At 50.4% G+C, this 13,132-nt stretch overlaps 1 protein-coding gene across 2 annotated transcripts in view; it reads left to right on the top strand.

Moving 5' to 3' along the window:
- NBAS (neuroblastoma amplified sequence) overlaps window positions 1-1,287 on the top strand; it is a 334,237-nt gene extending 332,950 nt beyond the window's left edge. For both annotated transcript variants that reach the window (XM_010852089.1, XM_010852088.1), the window contains one exon: window positions 867-1,287. In XM_010852089.1, coding sequence (XP_010850391.1) covers window positions 867-1,142 — 276 coding nt within the window. In that variant the 3' untranslated portion in view covers window positions 1,143-1,287. The remainder of the gene's footprint in view (window positions 1-866) is intronic.
- The last annotated feature ends 11,845 nt before the right edge of the window (window positions 1,288-13,132 follow it).

The raw sequence follows: 13,132 nt of genomic DNA, 5'->3' as shown, positions 1-13,132 counted from the left end.
TGATTCCTTACGAAAACATGGCGGTAATATAAAAGAAAAATATAAGCTAAGTATGAAAGTCATGGAGAGCCATACATAGACCAAGAAGACCAGGGAAAAAAATACAGAGACTATGCTACGAAAAGAGCGCAGAAAATTTGTTTAAAGAAAAAAGAAAGAAAAAGGTGAGTTTGGTTTTAAGCGTCCGAGAGGCTTAAGCAAGAGTAGCTTTTAAATACCTCCTGTCGGTTATCCTATTTAAACCATTGGGGCTGACGGATATACCTTCTCAATGGAGCAGAAAAAGAGGTTTTCCTGGGATTGTTTTCACAGGGATCTACATAAAGGAGAGGGTTGAGGTTAAAGAACATGGACTGTGGTGAGGCACAAATGAAATGGTAAATGTGCTTATTAAAAACTTCAGGCTTTGAAGTCCAGACTGACCTAAATTCAGATTCTCGCTCCGCAGTTTACTGACCACGACATTAAGCAAAATTCTTGTCCATCAATATCCTAATCTGTAAAAAGTGCGCCCTTTACAGGGTTGAGCTTCAGGGGGACTCAATGAAGGACGATGTGTCTGGTGTGTGGTACAGTTTCTGACACGCGGCGTGGTAGCCGTCAGAGTGATTCCAGGGGGAGCCGCTCTTGGTTCATGGCCGTGTCTTATGTGAAAAGGAAACCAGGTCTGTCATCTCATATGTGCGATCTCAGAGATGCTTGTGGCCTGGATTTCTTTTCAAAGTAGGCCCTTCTCACCAGGGTAGAGCAGACTCTGCTGGCAGAAGCAGAAAGGCAACACATCGCAAACCAGCGGGGAGGGCTTTGTCTGCTGGTGAGGGGGTCAGCCTCGCCACTCTGACGTCCACCCGTCTTTTTTCTCGAAGGTGAATGATTCAAACTGTGACCAGGAACTTCTTTCCCTGCTCCTGGACGCCAAGCTCTTGGTGAAGTGCCTCTCCACTCCCTTCTACCCACGTCTCATCAAGCACCTGCTGGCCAGCCCCCAGCATGGGCGCTGGGACCCTGAGGAGCTGGCCCGGCAGCTGTGGGAGGCCGGCCATGAGGCTGAAGCCGGCTCACTCCTCCTGGCTGCGCGGGGCACCCATCGGGCCCTGAGGACCTTCAGCACGGCCCTGGGTGCAGCTCAGCACTGGGTGTGAGCACGCCTGCCCACGCCCACCTCTGTCACCTCCCTGAGGAGCCTCCGGAGCCCAGTGCTGTCCCCAGAGGCGACACGTGTACTTGTTGATGGTTCTCGGTGGTTCCAAAGAATTGCAAATAAAGCTGTATATAAATGATGAGCAAGTTGCCATTTCTTGAACTATCTTTTTTCTTTCTTCTGTTAGTTACCCTGCTTTCTTACTAGGAGAGACTTGACTCTTGACCCTTCTTGTTTTGTTTTTTTTTAACCATCTCTTCTGGTGGTGGTGGTTTAGTCGCTAAGTCATGTCTGACTCTTGCAACCCCATGGACTGTAGCCTGCCAGGCTCCTCTGTCCATGGGATTCTCCAGGCGAGGCTACTGGAGTGGGGTGCCATTTCCTTCTCCATCTCTTCTGGTAGAGGACAGTGAATGCAATGTCTAAAACTGCAGTCCAGGCAGTTGGCTGTGGTGGTGGTGGAAGCGGAGAGCGTGGGGAGTAGCCAGTGGTTGGAACACGTCCTGGACGGAGGAAGCTTGGACCTAACCTCTCAAGTTAGTTACTCGACTTTGGGCAAAGTCCTCCCTCTCGGAGCTTTAGTCAGTCCTGTGGACAGTGGGGGTTTTGCTGTGTATCTCTCGGGGTTGTTGAGTGTCACGTGGGGCTCTGTCGGATACTTGTCAGGAGCCCAGGAAGCCTTACATCCCCTCTCCCCACTTAGTTGTGTAGATGAGCTGTGACTTGAAGAGCCCAGGCAGATGATCAATACCAGCACCCGAGACCTCCAAACCTATCAATATCACCATAGAAGCTGACAGATCTGCAGGTCTATACAACTTCTGTGACTGGTGGGTGGGCTGATGAAGCCAGTTGTACACTTCCTCCCAGGACTGGCTGTCCACAAGTCACTACCACACAGCCAGCCATAGCAAAGGCGTGGATAGCAACACCCCTGGGAAGACCCATCACAGAAACGGGGTTCCCTGCACAGAACGGTAAGGACCCCAATGCATAACTCGCTGGTACTCGCTTCCCTGCAGAAGTGTGTGCCTGAAGGTGAAGGTTCTGGCTGGAAGTCCTGAGCTGAGCTCTTGGGGAAGTCATACCAGATTCCAGCCACAGCGACAACCCAGGCAGCAGTTGGTGAGGAGCAAACTCTGTGACTGAAGGACCATCAGAGCGTCTGTCGGATGCACACTGGTCTTTACCTCGACCCCCAGGAAATATTCAGAGGGAGAGAAGGGTGGCTGTGCATTCATGGAATGTTTAGAGAGAGAGAGAATGTCATCTAGGACAATCCTTTATTACAATGAACACTTTTTAATTAGTTTAAGGAATGTGGAAAGGCTCCCTCTGGTCAGTTTCCACATTGCCCTGTCAGAGCCAGCAGGTTCTGTGGTTGTGTTATGTGAGTGTGTGTTTCATTGTGCATCATTGACGTGTGGCATATTGGGGCAGCCCACTCTCCACCTTTTTCCCCACACTCTCACCAGTGCCACACACACACCTGGTTGAGTCTACCTTCTGTATAAGAGTAACTTCACTTCACCTTACTTCACATATTGTCCTCATCACCACCACGATCATCATCATTACCATCACCATGATCATCACCACCATCATCGTCATTGCCGTCATATCATCATCACCATCACCACCACCACCGTCACCATCCTCATTGGCTTCACCTCATTTCTGCTCCTATGGGTGTAGCTCCAGTCCTCTGATAGGAAAAAGCTCTTGTCATCTTTGAAGACATATTGACATAATAGCTCACTCTGCTGACTTCTGACCAGTTGTCTGTTCCAGGATTGAGTTCCTCGCCTGAACCTTCAGCAGCACCTGGAATTTGGGAGTGGCTTGCACAAGTCTGTTCTTAGAAAAAGGCTGAGCAGAATTCTCCCAGATTAGATAACATCTGTCCAGACTGAACACACAAGGTCACAGAGGTCTTCCTAGAACTGTGATGGCCCTAACTATACAGTTGATGTTAATCAAGCCACTGCTAGGAAGCATACCTACTGGCAGTTTGGGTTTCTTCTAACCTTACAGCTGACTTCCATCATTTCAGGTGATTAAAAATAAAGTGAGCAGTATTCTGAGATAGCATATTAGTCCCTTTTAGTGGAATCCATCCAGAGATGTTTTCCTTCTAATTGCAGGATTAGAGGGAGAAGGCAATGGCAACCCACTCCAGTGCTCTTGCCTGGCAAATCCCATGGATGGAGGAGCCTAGTGGGCTGCAGTCCATGCTAAGGTTTGGACACAACTGAGCGACTTCACTTTCATTTTTCACTTTCATGCATTGGAGAAGGAAATGGCAGCCCACCCCAATGTTCTTGCCTGGAGAATCCCAGGGACGGGAGAGCGTGGTGGGCTGCTGTCTCTGGGGTTGCACAGAGTCGGGCACGACTGAAGCGACTTAGCAGCAGGATTAGACGGCTTAGGTATCAGTATAGCATCCTGACATCATAAATTAATAAGCTGAGGCCCAGCAGGCCCTGGGACAATGGTGAGTGTGGGTCTCAACGTCCCAGCCACCACCCTGAAATACTAACGAGGAAGGGATTCCCTCGAATAAGCTAGGTTGCTCCAATTGACTTATGTCCTCACTTATCAGAAACCAAATTTCCAAGATTTTACCACTTTCTGTGGGGAAAAAAAAAAAGCACATCATTCCAGTTTCATGTTAATTGCATAAATACTCTAGAAGACTGAGTTGGCCTCTAGAATGTTCTGTTGGTATTTAGACATTTGCCATAAAGGTTAGATAAAGAAATAAGATAATATGTTGTCTTATTGTAAAGCAGATGCCCCAGACCTTTCTTTTTTAAAACAGCAAGAAAGGGCTTCCCTGGCCCTCCCTCACTCACGCTCAGACTCCAAGGCCTTGCTTCCATGGAAAATGGATGCAAGAGGGAGACGAGTCGGGAAGGAGCCTTTGGTGTCCATGGCCTAGGCGTGGATGCTGTGGTTCTTCAGACAAGCTGCGCACTCTCAGCCTCATTTCCTCGTGCATGAGGAGGGCCGATCATGCCTTTCCCGGTATTTGCAGTTCAGCAAGGCAGTGCCGCTGCAGCACAGCTGCCCAGTGTGCCCATGCCCTGCTGGAGCCCCGCCCACCAAGGGCCTCCTCCTCGATCATGAGAATTTCAGCTGGAGAAATTCTCACACCGACACACACTGCAAGCTTTATGAAGTTCACTCACTCCTTTCATCCTCATGACAGCTGTATAAGGAAACGAGGTCCAGAGAGGGTAAGCGATTTGCCCAAGGACACAAAGCTAATAAGGAATGGAACCACGATGTGATCTTAGGTCATCTGACTCTGAACCCAGCCCTTGGCCACGATGCTGTATTAAGTGTATTAGCACCCGTCCTCACAGCTCTTTGGACTTCCCTGGTGGCTCAGACGGTAAAGCATCTGCCTACAATGTGGGAGACCTGGGTTTGATCCCTGGATCAGGAAGATCCCTTGGAGAAGGAAATAGCACCCCACTCCAGTACTCTTGCCTGGAAAATCCCATGGGCGGAGGATCCTGGTAGGCTGCAGTCCATGGGGTCACAGACAGTCAGACACGACTGAGCGACTTCACTTCACTTTCTTTCACAGCTGTTTTGGTTCTTGGCAGGCGAACCTGGGTGCGTTTCCTGCAGGATGTGACGCTAGGCTGCCTTCTCCACCCTCCCTTCCAATCCTGCACTGCTGATATGGCGGCCCAGGGCTCTGTGAACTATCAAGCCTTCATACACCCAGCCCTCTGAAAGGTGGGACATACTTCTTCCCTCTTCTCGAGAGCCTGAGTCCTAAAATGGAGACTCCCCGCACTTCTCCCAGAAGACCACAGAGGCTTCATTCAAGCCTTCCCTGGTAGTCCAGATTTCCCAGAAGGTGCAGGAGGTTTGACCACCATGAACATTCTCTGTAGACAGCCTGGCATCACCCAACTTAACTGCAGGGAGGACACAGGACACGTCAAGGACTTGTAGTGTTAACACCCAGTGGTTACCAATCAGGACTGCACATTGGAATCACCCGGGGAGAATAAATCAGGCACTGAGTCCCCACCCCTAACCGTGACCAATTATGCTAGAACATCTAAGGGTGAGACCCACATGATGTTAACCACAGCCCATAGAGGGGGCAGGATTTATGTCTTTGGCTTCTCATCTCATTGGCCGTGTCTCTGGCCCCTTTCTCCAGGCCAGCCCCATTCTGGAAGGCTTGGCTGGACGAGAGGAGGAGGAGGCTGGAGTTCTTGGGTTGGGAGTGACCAGTCAAGACTGGTTCTTTTCCACCCGCTCACCTGGTCCTCACCTGCAGGTGAACAGGAGAAATTTAAGAGAGAAGTGAAAAGGCCCATCACTTACTTAACCAGCAGCTAAATTAAGAGCTGGAGTTGAGGTGGTTCCTTGTGTCTGTTCATGACAAGCTCTGCGAGGAGAGACATGCTAGGTTCTAGATGGCAGAGGCACCAGTGAAGCCAGGATTAAACCAAGAAAGAGGCTGAGCTGGTGCACTTGCTGGGCTTAACCCGGGAGTCCCCGCCATGAATGGAATCTGGAAGTCCAACTTACAGGGCAGCAGCTGCCCCAGTTCAAGCATCCTTGGCATACGTGTGGACCATGCCCTCTCCTGGTTTGATTCCTGGTGGAGGACCGCTGCTTTGTAATTCCCGGTTTATTAAATGCCTGGGGTGGGGTGGGACTTAGGCCCTCCTGCTCTTCCTGCCCAAATTCCATCTTCCCTGGACAGCACATCATCTCCTTTCATTCTGAGAACAACTCTGGGGTGGATGGTATTAGCCCCCAAGTGGCAGTTGAGGAAACTGAGGCACAGAGAGGTTAAGACCCCAGCTTGTGAGTGGGAGAGCTCCCCGGAGCCGTGATGTCGCTGGTGAACTTGGCCCTCCAGGGGTGTCAGGGATGTGGACAGGCAACCCCCTGCACCCACCCCAAACCCAACATTCCCCCACCCTGATCCCGGTACCCCTTCTGAACCTCTTCTCAGGGGTGGAGGCATCCAGGCCCCAGGAGCAGTGATGGAAAACCCTGGAGAAAAGGGCGCTGTGGTTGCTGCCACACCAGACCAAGGCCTCCAGTTCCCGACGGTGTGGGACGTGGGGGACACATGCATGCTATTGACAGAGGACAGCTCAGAGCGAGGGGAGGGGCTGTAACCAACCTCAGAAAGGACGGGGTCTGAGGGCCTCTGGGAACTCCGGGGGTCTAGGGACTCAGACACTCCTCGAGTCCCTCCGTCATTTCTTAACAACCGTCCCCTGGGCCCCTGCCTGCTGTTTCACTCCCTGCTCTTACAGATGGGCCTTCTTCACACGGCAGAGCTCCTGGGCTTTGTGTCTGGGCCCCCCAAGAGGGAACCTCCCTGCCCCTCACCTCAGGTGGATGGGGACAGGCTCTGGCTGGGTCAGTGCCACGGAGGGCAGGCTCTGATACCAGCAGGAGAGGCGATGGGGACCTCCGGCCTGGAGGCCACCCTCAGATCTTCAGTCAGCCACAGAGAACAGGTCGCTGGAAGCGCCAAGAAGGGGACAGGGAGGTCTGTGCAGCAGAGACCACCTCCTCCAGTTAGGGGTCTGCCACGGGGCAGCCTGTGCAGAGGGAAGGACAGATGGGGGCGCAGCCCCAGCTCCACTGTCTTCTAGCTGGGTCACCTGCTGGGGTCTGGAACTGTGTCTGTTGCTGGCATTAGGTGGCTTCTCTCACCCCGACCCCTCCCTGACTTTTAGACTTGCAGAAAAAGACGGAAAAACAGCCCCGCCCCACCCTCACCCCCCTTGGCCTTGCCGTTCCTTTCAGGAGCACCTGCAGGAGTTGCCATGGTGATGAGATCCCACAGCCCTGGTCCTCAGCCCCCCGGGGTTATTAGCTCCTGTCTGTCTGTTAACCATGGCACTCTGAGTTGTAGGGGCCAGAGAGTTTGCCAGAAAAGGGTAATTGCTATAGAAGTTCAGGATTCCCGGTCCCAGAGGCAACTGGAGCTGGTCTGTCCCAGGGGATGGAGGTTACTGGGATCAGCGCTGTTGCTCAGGCCCTCGGCTCACGGGGGATGACCTTGCAGGGTGGATGCAGGAAGGTCCTGACAGACTCCTGGCTTTTCCCCAGTCTCTATTCCGGCCACCTGGGTGTGTAGAGTGACGGGGACTGTGCACCAGGAGGGGGACCATTTCTATTCTTTTTCCTCACAGTTTGCATGGCATATCCTCAGCCTTAGGTTCTCAAAACAACAGTGCAAGGTACGTACTGTTAAGCTCATCTTACAGATGAAGAAACAGGTGAAGACAGGCTAAGTGACATACCCAGGGTCGCCCAGCCTGTGAGCAGCAGAGGCAGGAATGGGACCCGGGTATTTTCCTTCAAGATCCAACTCGCTTTCTACTATGGTCCTCTGCCCTCCCCCTCCCCTAGTCTTCATGATTGCACTTGGGCTTATCTAATGGACACTAGAAGACCAGCTCTTATCTCAAGGGTCAAAAATGGGCTTGATGCAGCTTTCTAGGTGATATTTAGATATTTTGCTTCTAGTGGAAAGAAAGGACACTTGTGTTTCATGGTGCCTGATTAGTATCATCAGACTGGTGGAAGGGGAATCCTGGGTGGTGATGAGGTGGTCCAGGAAGCAGAGGCAGGTGAGAGGTCAGGACATAAGGATGCTCAGAACAGGCACTGTGGGGCTGAGGAGGGCTCGGAGCTTGGGAGCACCTGGATTGGTATGGAGGTGTTTGTCCTGGTTTAGAGGGTTGAGAAGGAGGCTTCTGCTTAAGGAGTGTTATAACTTTACACTCTATGTGGTGGGTAGCATCTTTTTTCAGTTAATAGAATAAGCAAAGTCACCTGTTGGGTCCTGGAGCCATGGTGATTTGGACTTGGCATTGATCTCTCATTGTCTCTTGGTCCTGGGTTGATGACAGCAAACCGTGGGAAATAACAGAGCTGAACATGGGGTGACCACACCCTCGGATAGCTTTCACTCAAGGAGGAGAGATGCCTTAGGAAGTTTTTTCCTGGGATGGCACACATTGGAGCCAAGCTCTTAAACCCCCCTGCCCTGTTGGAGAGGCCCTACCCCCCAACTGCTATAGGAAGAGACTTGGGAAGGGGGGTTCAGCTGTGCCCGACAGCTACTGTTCTGGATCCAGTGCAAACAATGAGATCTATCCCAGCATGGCTGCCCTCCTCCGGAGAACAGCTTTCTCTTACCTCTTATTGGCTCAGCTCAAGGAAACAAAAAGAACTCAGAAGGCAACATATTTGGGGCTGGAAATGGTTGCTTTTTATGCTTGTCAAGCGTCTAGTGAGATTTAGAATAAAACCTACCACTGTGAAAGAGAGTATGAAATAACAGGAGCTTTTATTACCCCGGGTTCTGCCTTGTTCGAGACACTTACCTTTCCATTGTGAGACATAAACCTTCTGTGTGCCTTGGCACCAAGAAATGCCTGGTGATGAGTAGTTGTTGATTTCTTCTTATAGACCATCTGGGCAACCAGACTGGGATCTGTAGGAACGTTACCTGGTGGAAAGGGAACAGAGAGAAACTTTTTTCAGCCGTCATTTTTATGCATGTATGGCAATTACTTCTGCAGGAAGAAGGAAGATTTACTATGTCTAGGAATGCAGAGCCTTACAAATATCGTGCCTGTAAAATGCAGCGAACAAAACACAGCCCAGCTTAGAGGTGGGTGGCCCTGCTTTCTGGAGTCCTGGCAGGACACTGTCAGCTCAAAGGTTCAGAAAAGTCAGTGTGGAGAGGAAGGCATGCTCAGTACCAGCGTGGTCTTGGGAACCTCCCACCGAGGATTAGGTGAGAACCAGCCTCTCTCACTTCAGTCCTGGACCGTCCTCCTTCCCAGTATGTTACCTGTCAGGCCTTCCAACAGATGAGCCCTTAAACTGTCTTGAAGGAAAATAGAAGCTCTTATCAGAAACGTAGGGGAAAGAAACTAACGCGCATTTATTGAGTCCCCAATATGTGCCAGTCAAGCTTTTGGGGCACTTGACATGCAGATTTTTCTCTAGAACTTAAATTCCTTCTGGGAGATAGAGCATTTCATTCTTATTTATGGATGCAGAATGGAGTAACAGAAACAGTGCTTTTCCAAGGATGCTCAGGTCGTTAAGTGGCAGCGCCCAAACACTAATGCCGTTTGCTATGTAGTGTTCCGATATTTTAAAAATTTAACTACTCTGCAAACTTGTAATTCCTTAGGACACTGGAAATGGTCTTAGGAGTCACCCAATTCAACCATCCTTTTATTGTGGGGATCCCTTAACGAAGCAACTTCTCCTGATACGTTTCCTGGGCTCCATTCACCAGGTCTGCTACCCTCCCAGGGCCCGCAGCTACAGGGCTGGAACCTGAGGGGACTGGCAGTAATAAATGCAGTAATAAATGCAGAGAAGCAGCCTCCAAAACACGGCGTCTCTGCAGCCCCTCTGAGGGACAGAGGACAGTGCCCTGTAGAGCTGCAGACATCCTTCTCCCCACAGAGGCCCTGTGAACAGCCCATGACCTCGCTCCAACCCCATCAGTGAGCTGGGGCTCCAAGGCCTGAAACTCATTTCCATCTGTCAATTTCTTTAATTAGGTGGGGAATTTCATTGACCGTCTGTGGACCTAGAGTACCCAATCCATCATTTTCCCAACTCGGAGTAAACCAAAATAAAAATATGCCAACTTGCAAGCTGATACACTAACCCGGCCTCGATGCTTTAAAATAATCATTGCAACTGAATGAAGAGTTTGAGTAATAATCTGTGCACTATGTGCCAGAGCTGGCACGATATGCTTCACGGCTCTTTATTTCTATCCAGGCTTCAGACTGCCAGCCTCAAATCCTGCAGTCTGCACGAAACGCTACCAGCCTCAAGAGTCCTTTATTTCCAAGCTCCTAAAATCTTAATGATAACACACATTAGTACGGCATCTTTTAGTTTATAAAATGCTTTTATGAACATCATCTCATGTAATTTATGACTTACAGCCCCTCTGTAACTCATAACCTCTCTATAAAGGTTTATCCTCACTTTATATAGAAGGCCGACAAGAGCCAGAGAGGTAAAGTAAACTTCCCGAGGTCACACAGGTAGCAATTGGCAAGTGAATCCTTGAGTTTGGGTCTTCTCACTCTAGACCCCAACACTATGCTTACCTCTAGAGCAGTGCCGGCAGATGTTAATGTGAATGTTAGTTGATTACCTCTAGTGATGGAGAGCTCACTCTCAGAGTATCTCATTGAGCTGCTGAACAACTCTGATTATTTGAAAGCAGAGACAAAAACCTGCCTCCAAACAACACCCACTCACGGGACCTTGCAAAAAAAGGATTTTATCAAGTGTTTTGCTCATACAAGCTAAACTCTGTCCCTAGCACATTTCTAAGCACCAATTACACATACCATCTGGCTGATCCCCCATTGATAGATTTCTGCCAGCAGCTGACATCAAACTAACTGGGCTGCAGTTTCTAAATTTTTGTCTGCCCTCACTTTTGGAAATTATTTTCTACTTTTTCGAATGGCTCTGAAAGCTCTGGCCATTTCCTTCAGCGTCTTAGAGCGTCACCTTTGTGAGCCTAGAAACCACCTTGAACCATCTGGGGCTCATGGATTCTCGCCTGCCTTACCATGGATCACAAACTTGCCTTCTGTCCATCTACCTTTGCTTCTGTAGAGACAGCTCTCATTGGAGGAGCTGTAAACTGGAGAAATTATTCCTTGAGCCCAGACCTCTCTGACTTGGCTTCCTTTGTTCTCTCCCTGTAACACCTGCATACCCTCTGAGCTTCTACTTAACAGCTAGCCACTTGCCCCTGGGTGAAGAAAACCTTCACCTTAGAGACAATTGATAAGTCCTGCCCTGGGCCATGAGCTATGAACTTGATGGGCTTTGCTCCCAGGCCCCCTCCAGCAATGCCTGAATGAATAGGCTTGCAAATACAGGGTTAAAGTTTGTGACTCTAACCTTACCGTGGGCCCTAAGGGAACAGTGGGGCCCTGCAACTTAGAAAGTTAGGAAGGCTTCCTGGAACAGGTAAGGTTTGGGGCAAGCTGTGTCTTGCTAATGAGGATCCATTCAGGCTAATGACAACCTAGCTATAAACCAAAACACTTGATGCCAGGTATATTATCCGTGCTCAGAAAAACTGAGTTTATGATGGGCAGCAAAGATTTGAGTCTAAGATAGTTTTCTCTTTCTTAAAATGGGAGAATAAGCAATGGAATCTCCCTTAGTCATTGGGTCTGATTTCTAAGAACTTAGGTAAAGAAGTAATGGCAACTCACTCCAGTATTCCTGCCTGGAAAATTCCATGGACAGAGGAGCCTGGTGGGCTACAGTCCATGGGGTCATAAAGAGTCAGACACAACTGAAGCGACTACACACACAAAGAAATCTTTAAGCTGTGAATTTAGATGAAGAAATCTCAAATCCAGTCAACATTGGAGTTAGGGCTGAGCTGAGACCTCAGCCACTCTCCTTTGCAGAACTGCAGGGGCTGGGCTTAGCTTTCAAGTAGGCGACTTGTTGGAGAGGAATTCCTTCTATTTATGTTTCCAGGCTTCCCAGGTGGCCCTCGTGGTAAAGAACCTGCCTGCCAATGCAAGAGGCATAAGAGACTGAAGGTTCGATCCCTGGGTCAGGGTCAGGAAGATCCCCTGGAGAAGGAAATAGCAACCCACTCCAATTTTCTTGCCTGGAGGATCCCCGTGGACAGAGGAGCCTAGCGGGCCATAGTCCATGGGGTCACAGGGAGTTGGACACGACTGAGCAACTGAGCACAGCACAGCATGCTGCCAGGCTCAGGGCCCTGGGCTAATCCTGTCTCATTTTCAAGGCTCAGGTTGGGTCCCCTCGCCCAGGAGACCCCAGCTCATGGAAGCCATCCTCATCTGAGCATGCCCCCAGTCCTTTGCCCTAACAGGGGCTGCCCTCGGCCTGGCATGGCCTGCCCTTGCATCCTTGGCTTGTTCTCCATAACTGAGGTCATGCTTCATCTCCTGGGAGCTTTCCAGACACCCCACCCCTCAGACTGGGTATAGGACCCTGCCCGTCACCTTCCTCCAACCTGCTTCTGTTGCAGGGACCCTGGTGATCACAGACAACCATCTGTACCCTGACTAGCTGGTGCCTCTTCCGCAGCAGAGCCTTACTGTCCCTGGGTCCCCGGCACACAGAATCACATGGGGAAGGATACCACCCAGTGAGGTCTCAGGCCAGTGATTAACTGCTTTCTGGGCTGTTCCATGTGCCCATCTCCTCCCCAGCTGGATCCCGGAGGCTCAGAGGGCAGTCTGAGCATTCTCAGCCTCCCTCCTGCCCTTGGCCCAGAGCTGGATACCAGGAGGAGCTCAGTTCTCAGGCTAACATTTGGAGCCTGGAAACATATACCTTCAACTCTGCCTTTTTTAAATTATTATTATTCTGTTTCAAAATCAGTATTAGCCTAGTTCCCTGGGCCCCAGAAAAAAAACCTGCCAGGTTTCTCCTGATTGGAGCCTGCTGTCTTATGTTTAAACTCAACAGGAGACTCAAGAAGTGAATTGTTTACTCCTCATTCACTCATAAAGTGATGCAACCATTACACCTCTCAAGATGCCCAGCCATCTGGGCATATTTGGGGGCTGCAGGAGCCGGGGGCATTGAGCACAGGTGAGCTCAGAGCTGCCTCTGTTGAACGGGAAAGGGGGAGATATTTTAAATAGGTTCAGTCTGAGGATTTGATCAGTTACAGGGTGGGAGGGGGCCTTGTGATCCAGCCTTCTCTCTCCAAGCAGATTTCCTGGAAAACAGCACAGTCAGCCCCAGGGGGACATCTGTGCAGAGGCTGGCTGCAAAGCTTTCACTCTGAGCAATGCCCCCCGCTTTCTGGAGTTCACACCTGCCTCCCAGGGACATCTCCCCATCTGCCACCTCTGCCTTCCAGGGTGACAGGGAGCAGGTGGTTTCCTTATGCTTGGAGGTCTGGTCATTAGGTCCTCAGACACGTTT

Source organism: Bison bison, unplaced genomic scaffold (assembly GCF_000754665.1).
Source record: "Bison bison bison isolate TAMUID 2011002044 unplaced genomic scaffold, Bison_UMD1.0 scf7180017864307, whole genome shotgun sequence".
Lineage (NCBI taxonomy): Eukaryota > Metazoa > Chordata > Mammalia > Artiodactyla > Bovidae > Bison > Bison bison.
Note: the sequence above shows the minus strand (reverse complement) of the source record. Positions and strands in the feature narration are given on the sequence as shown.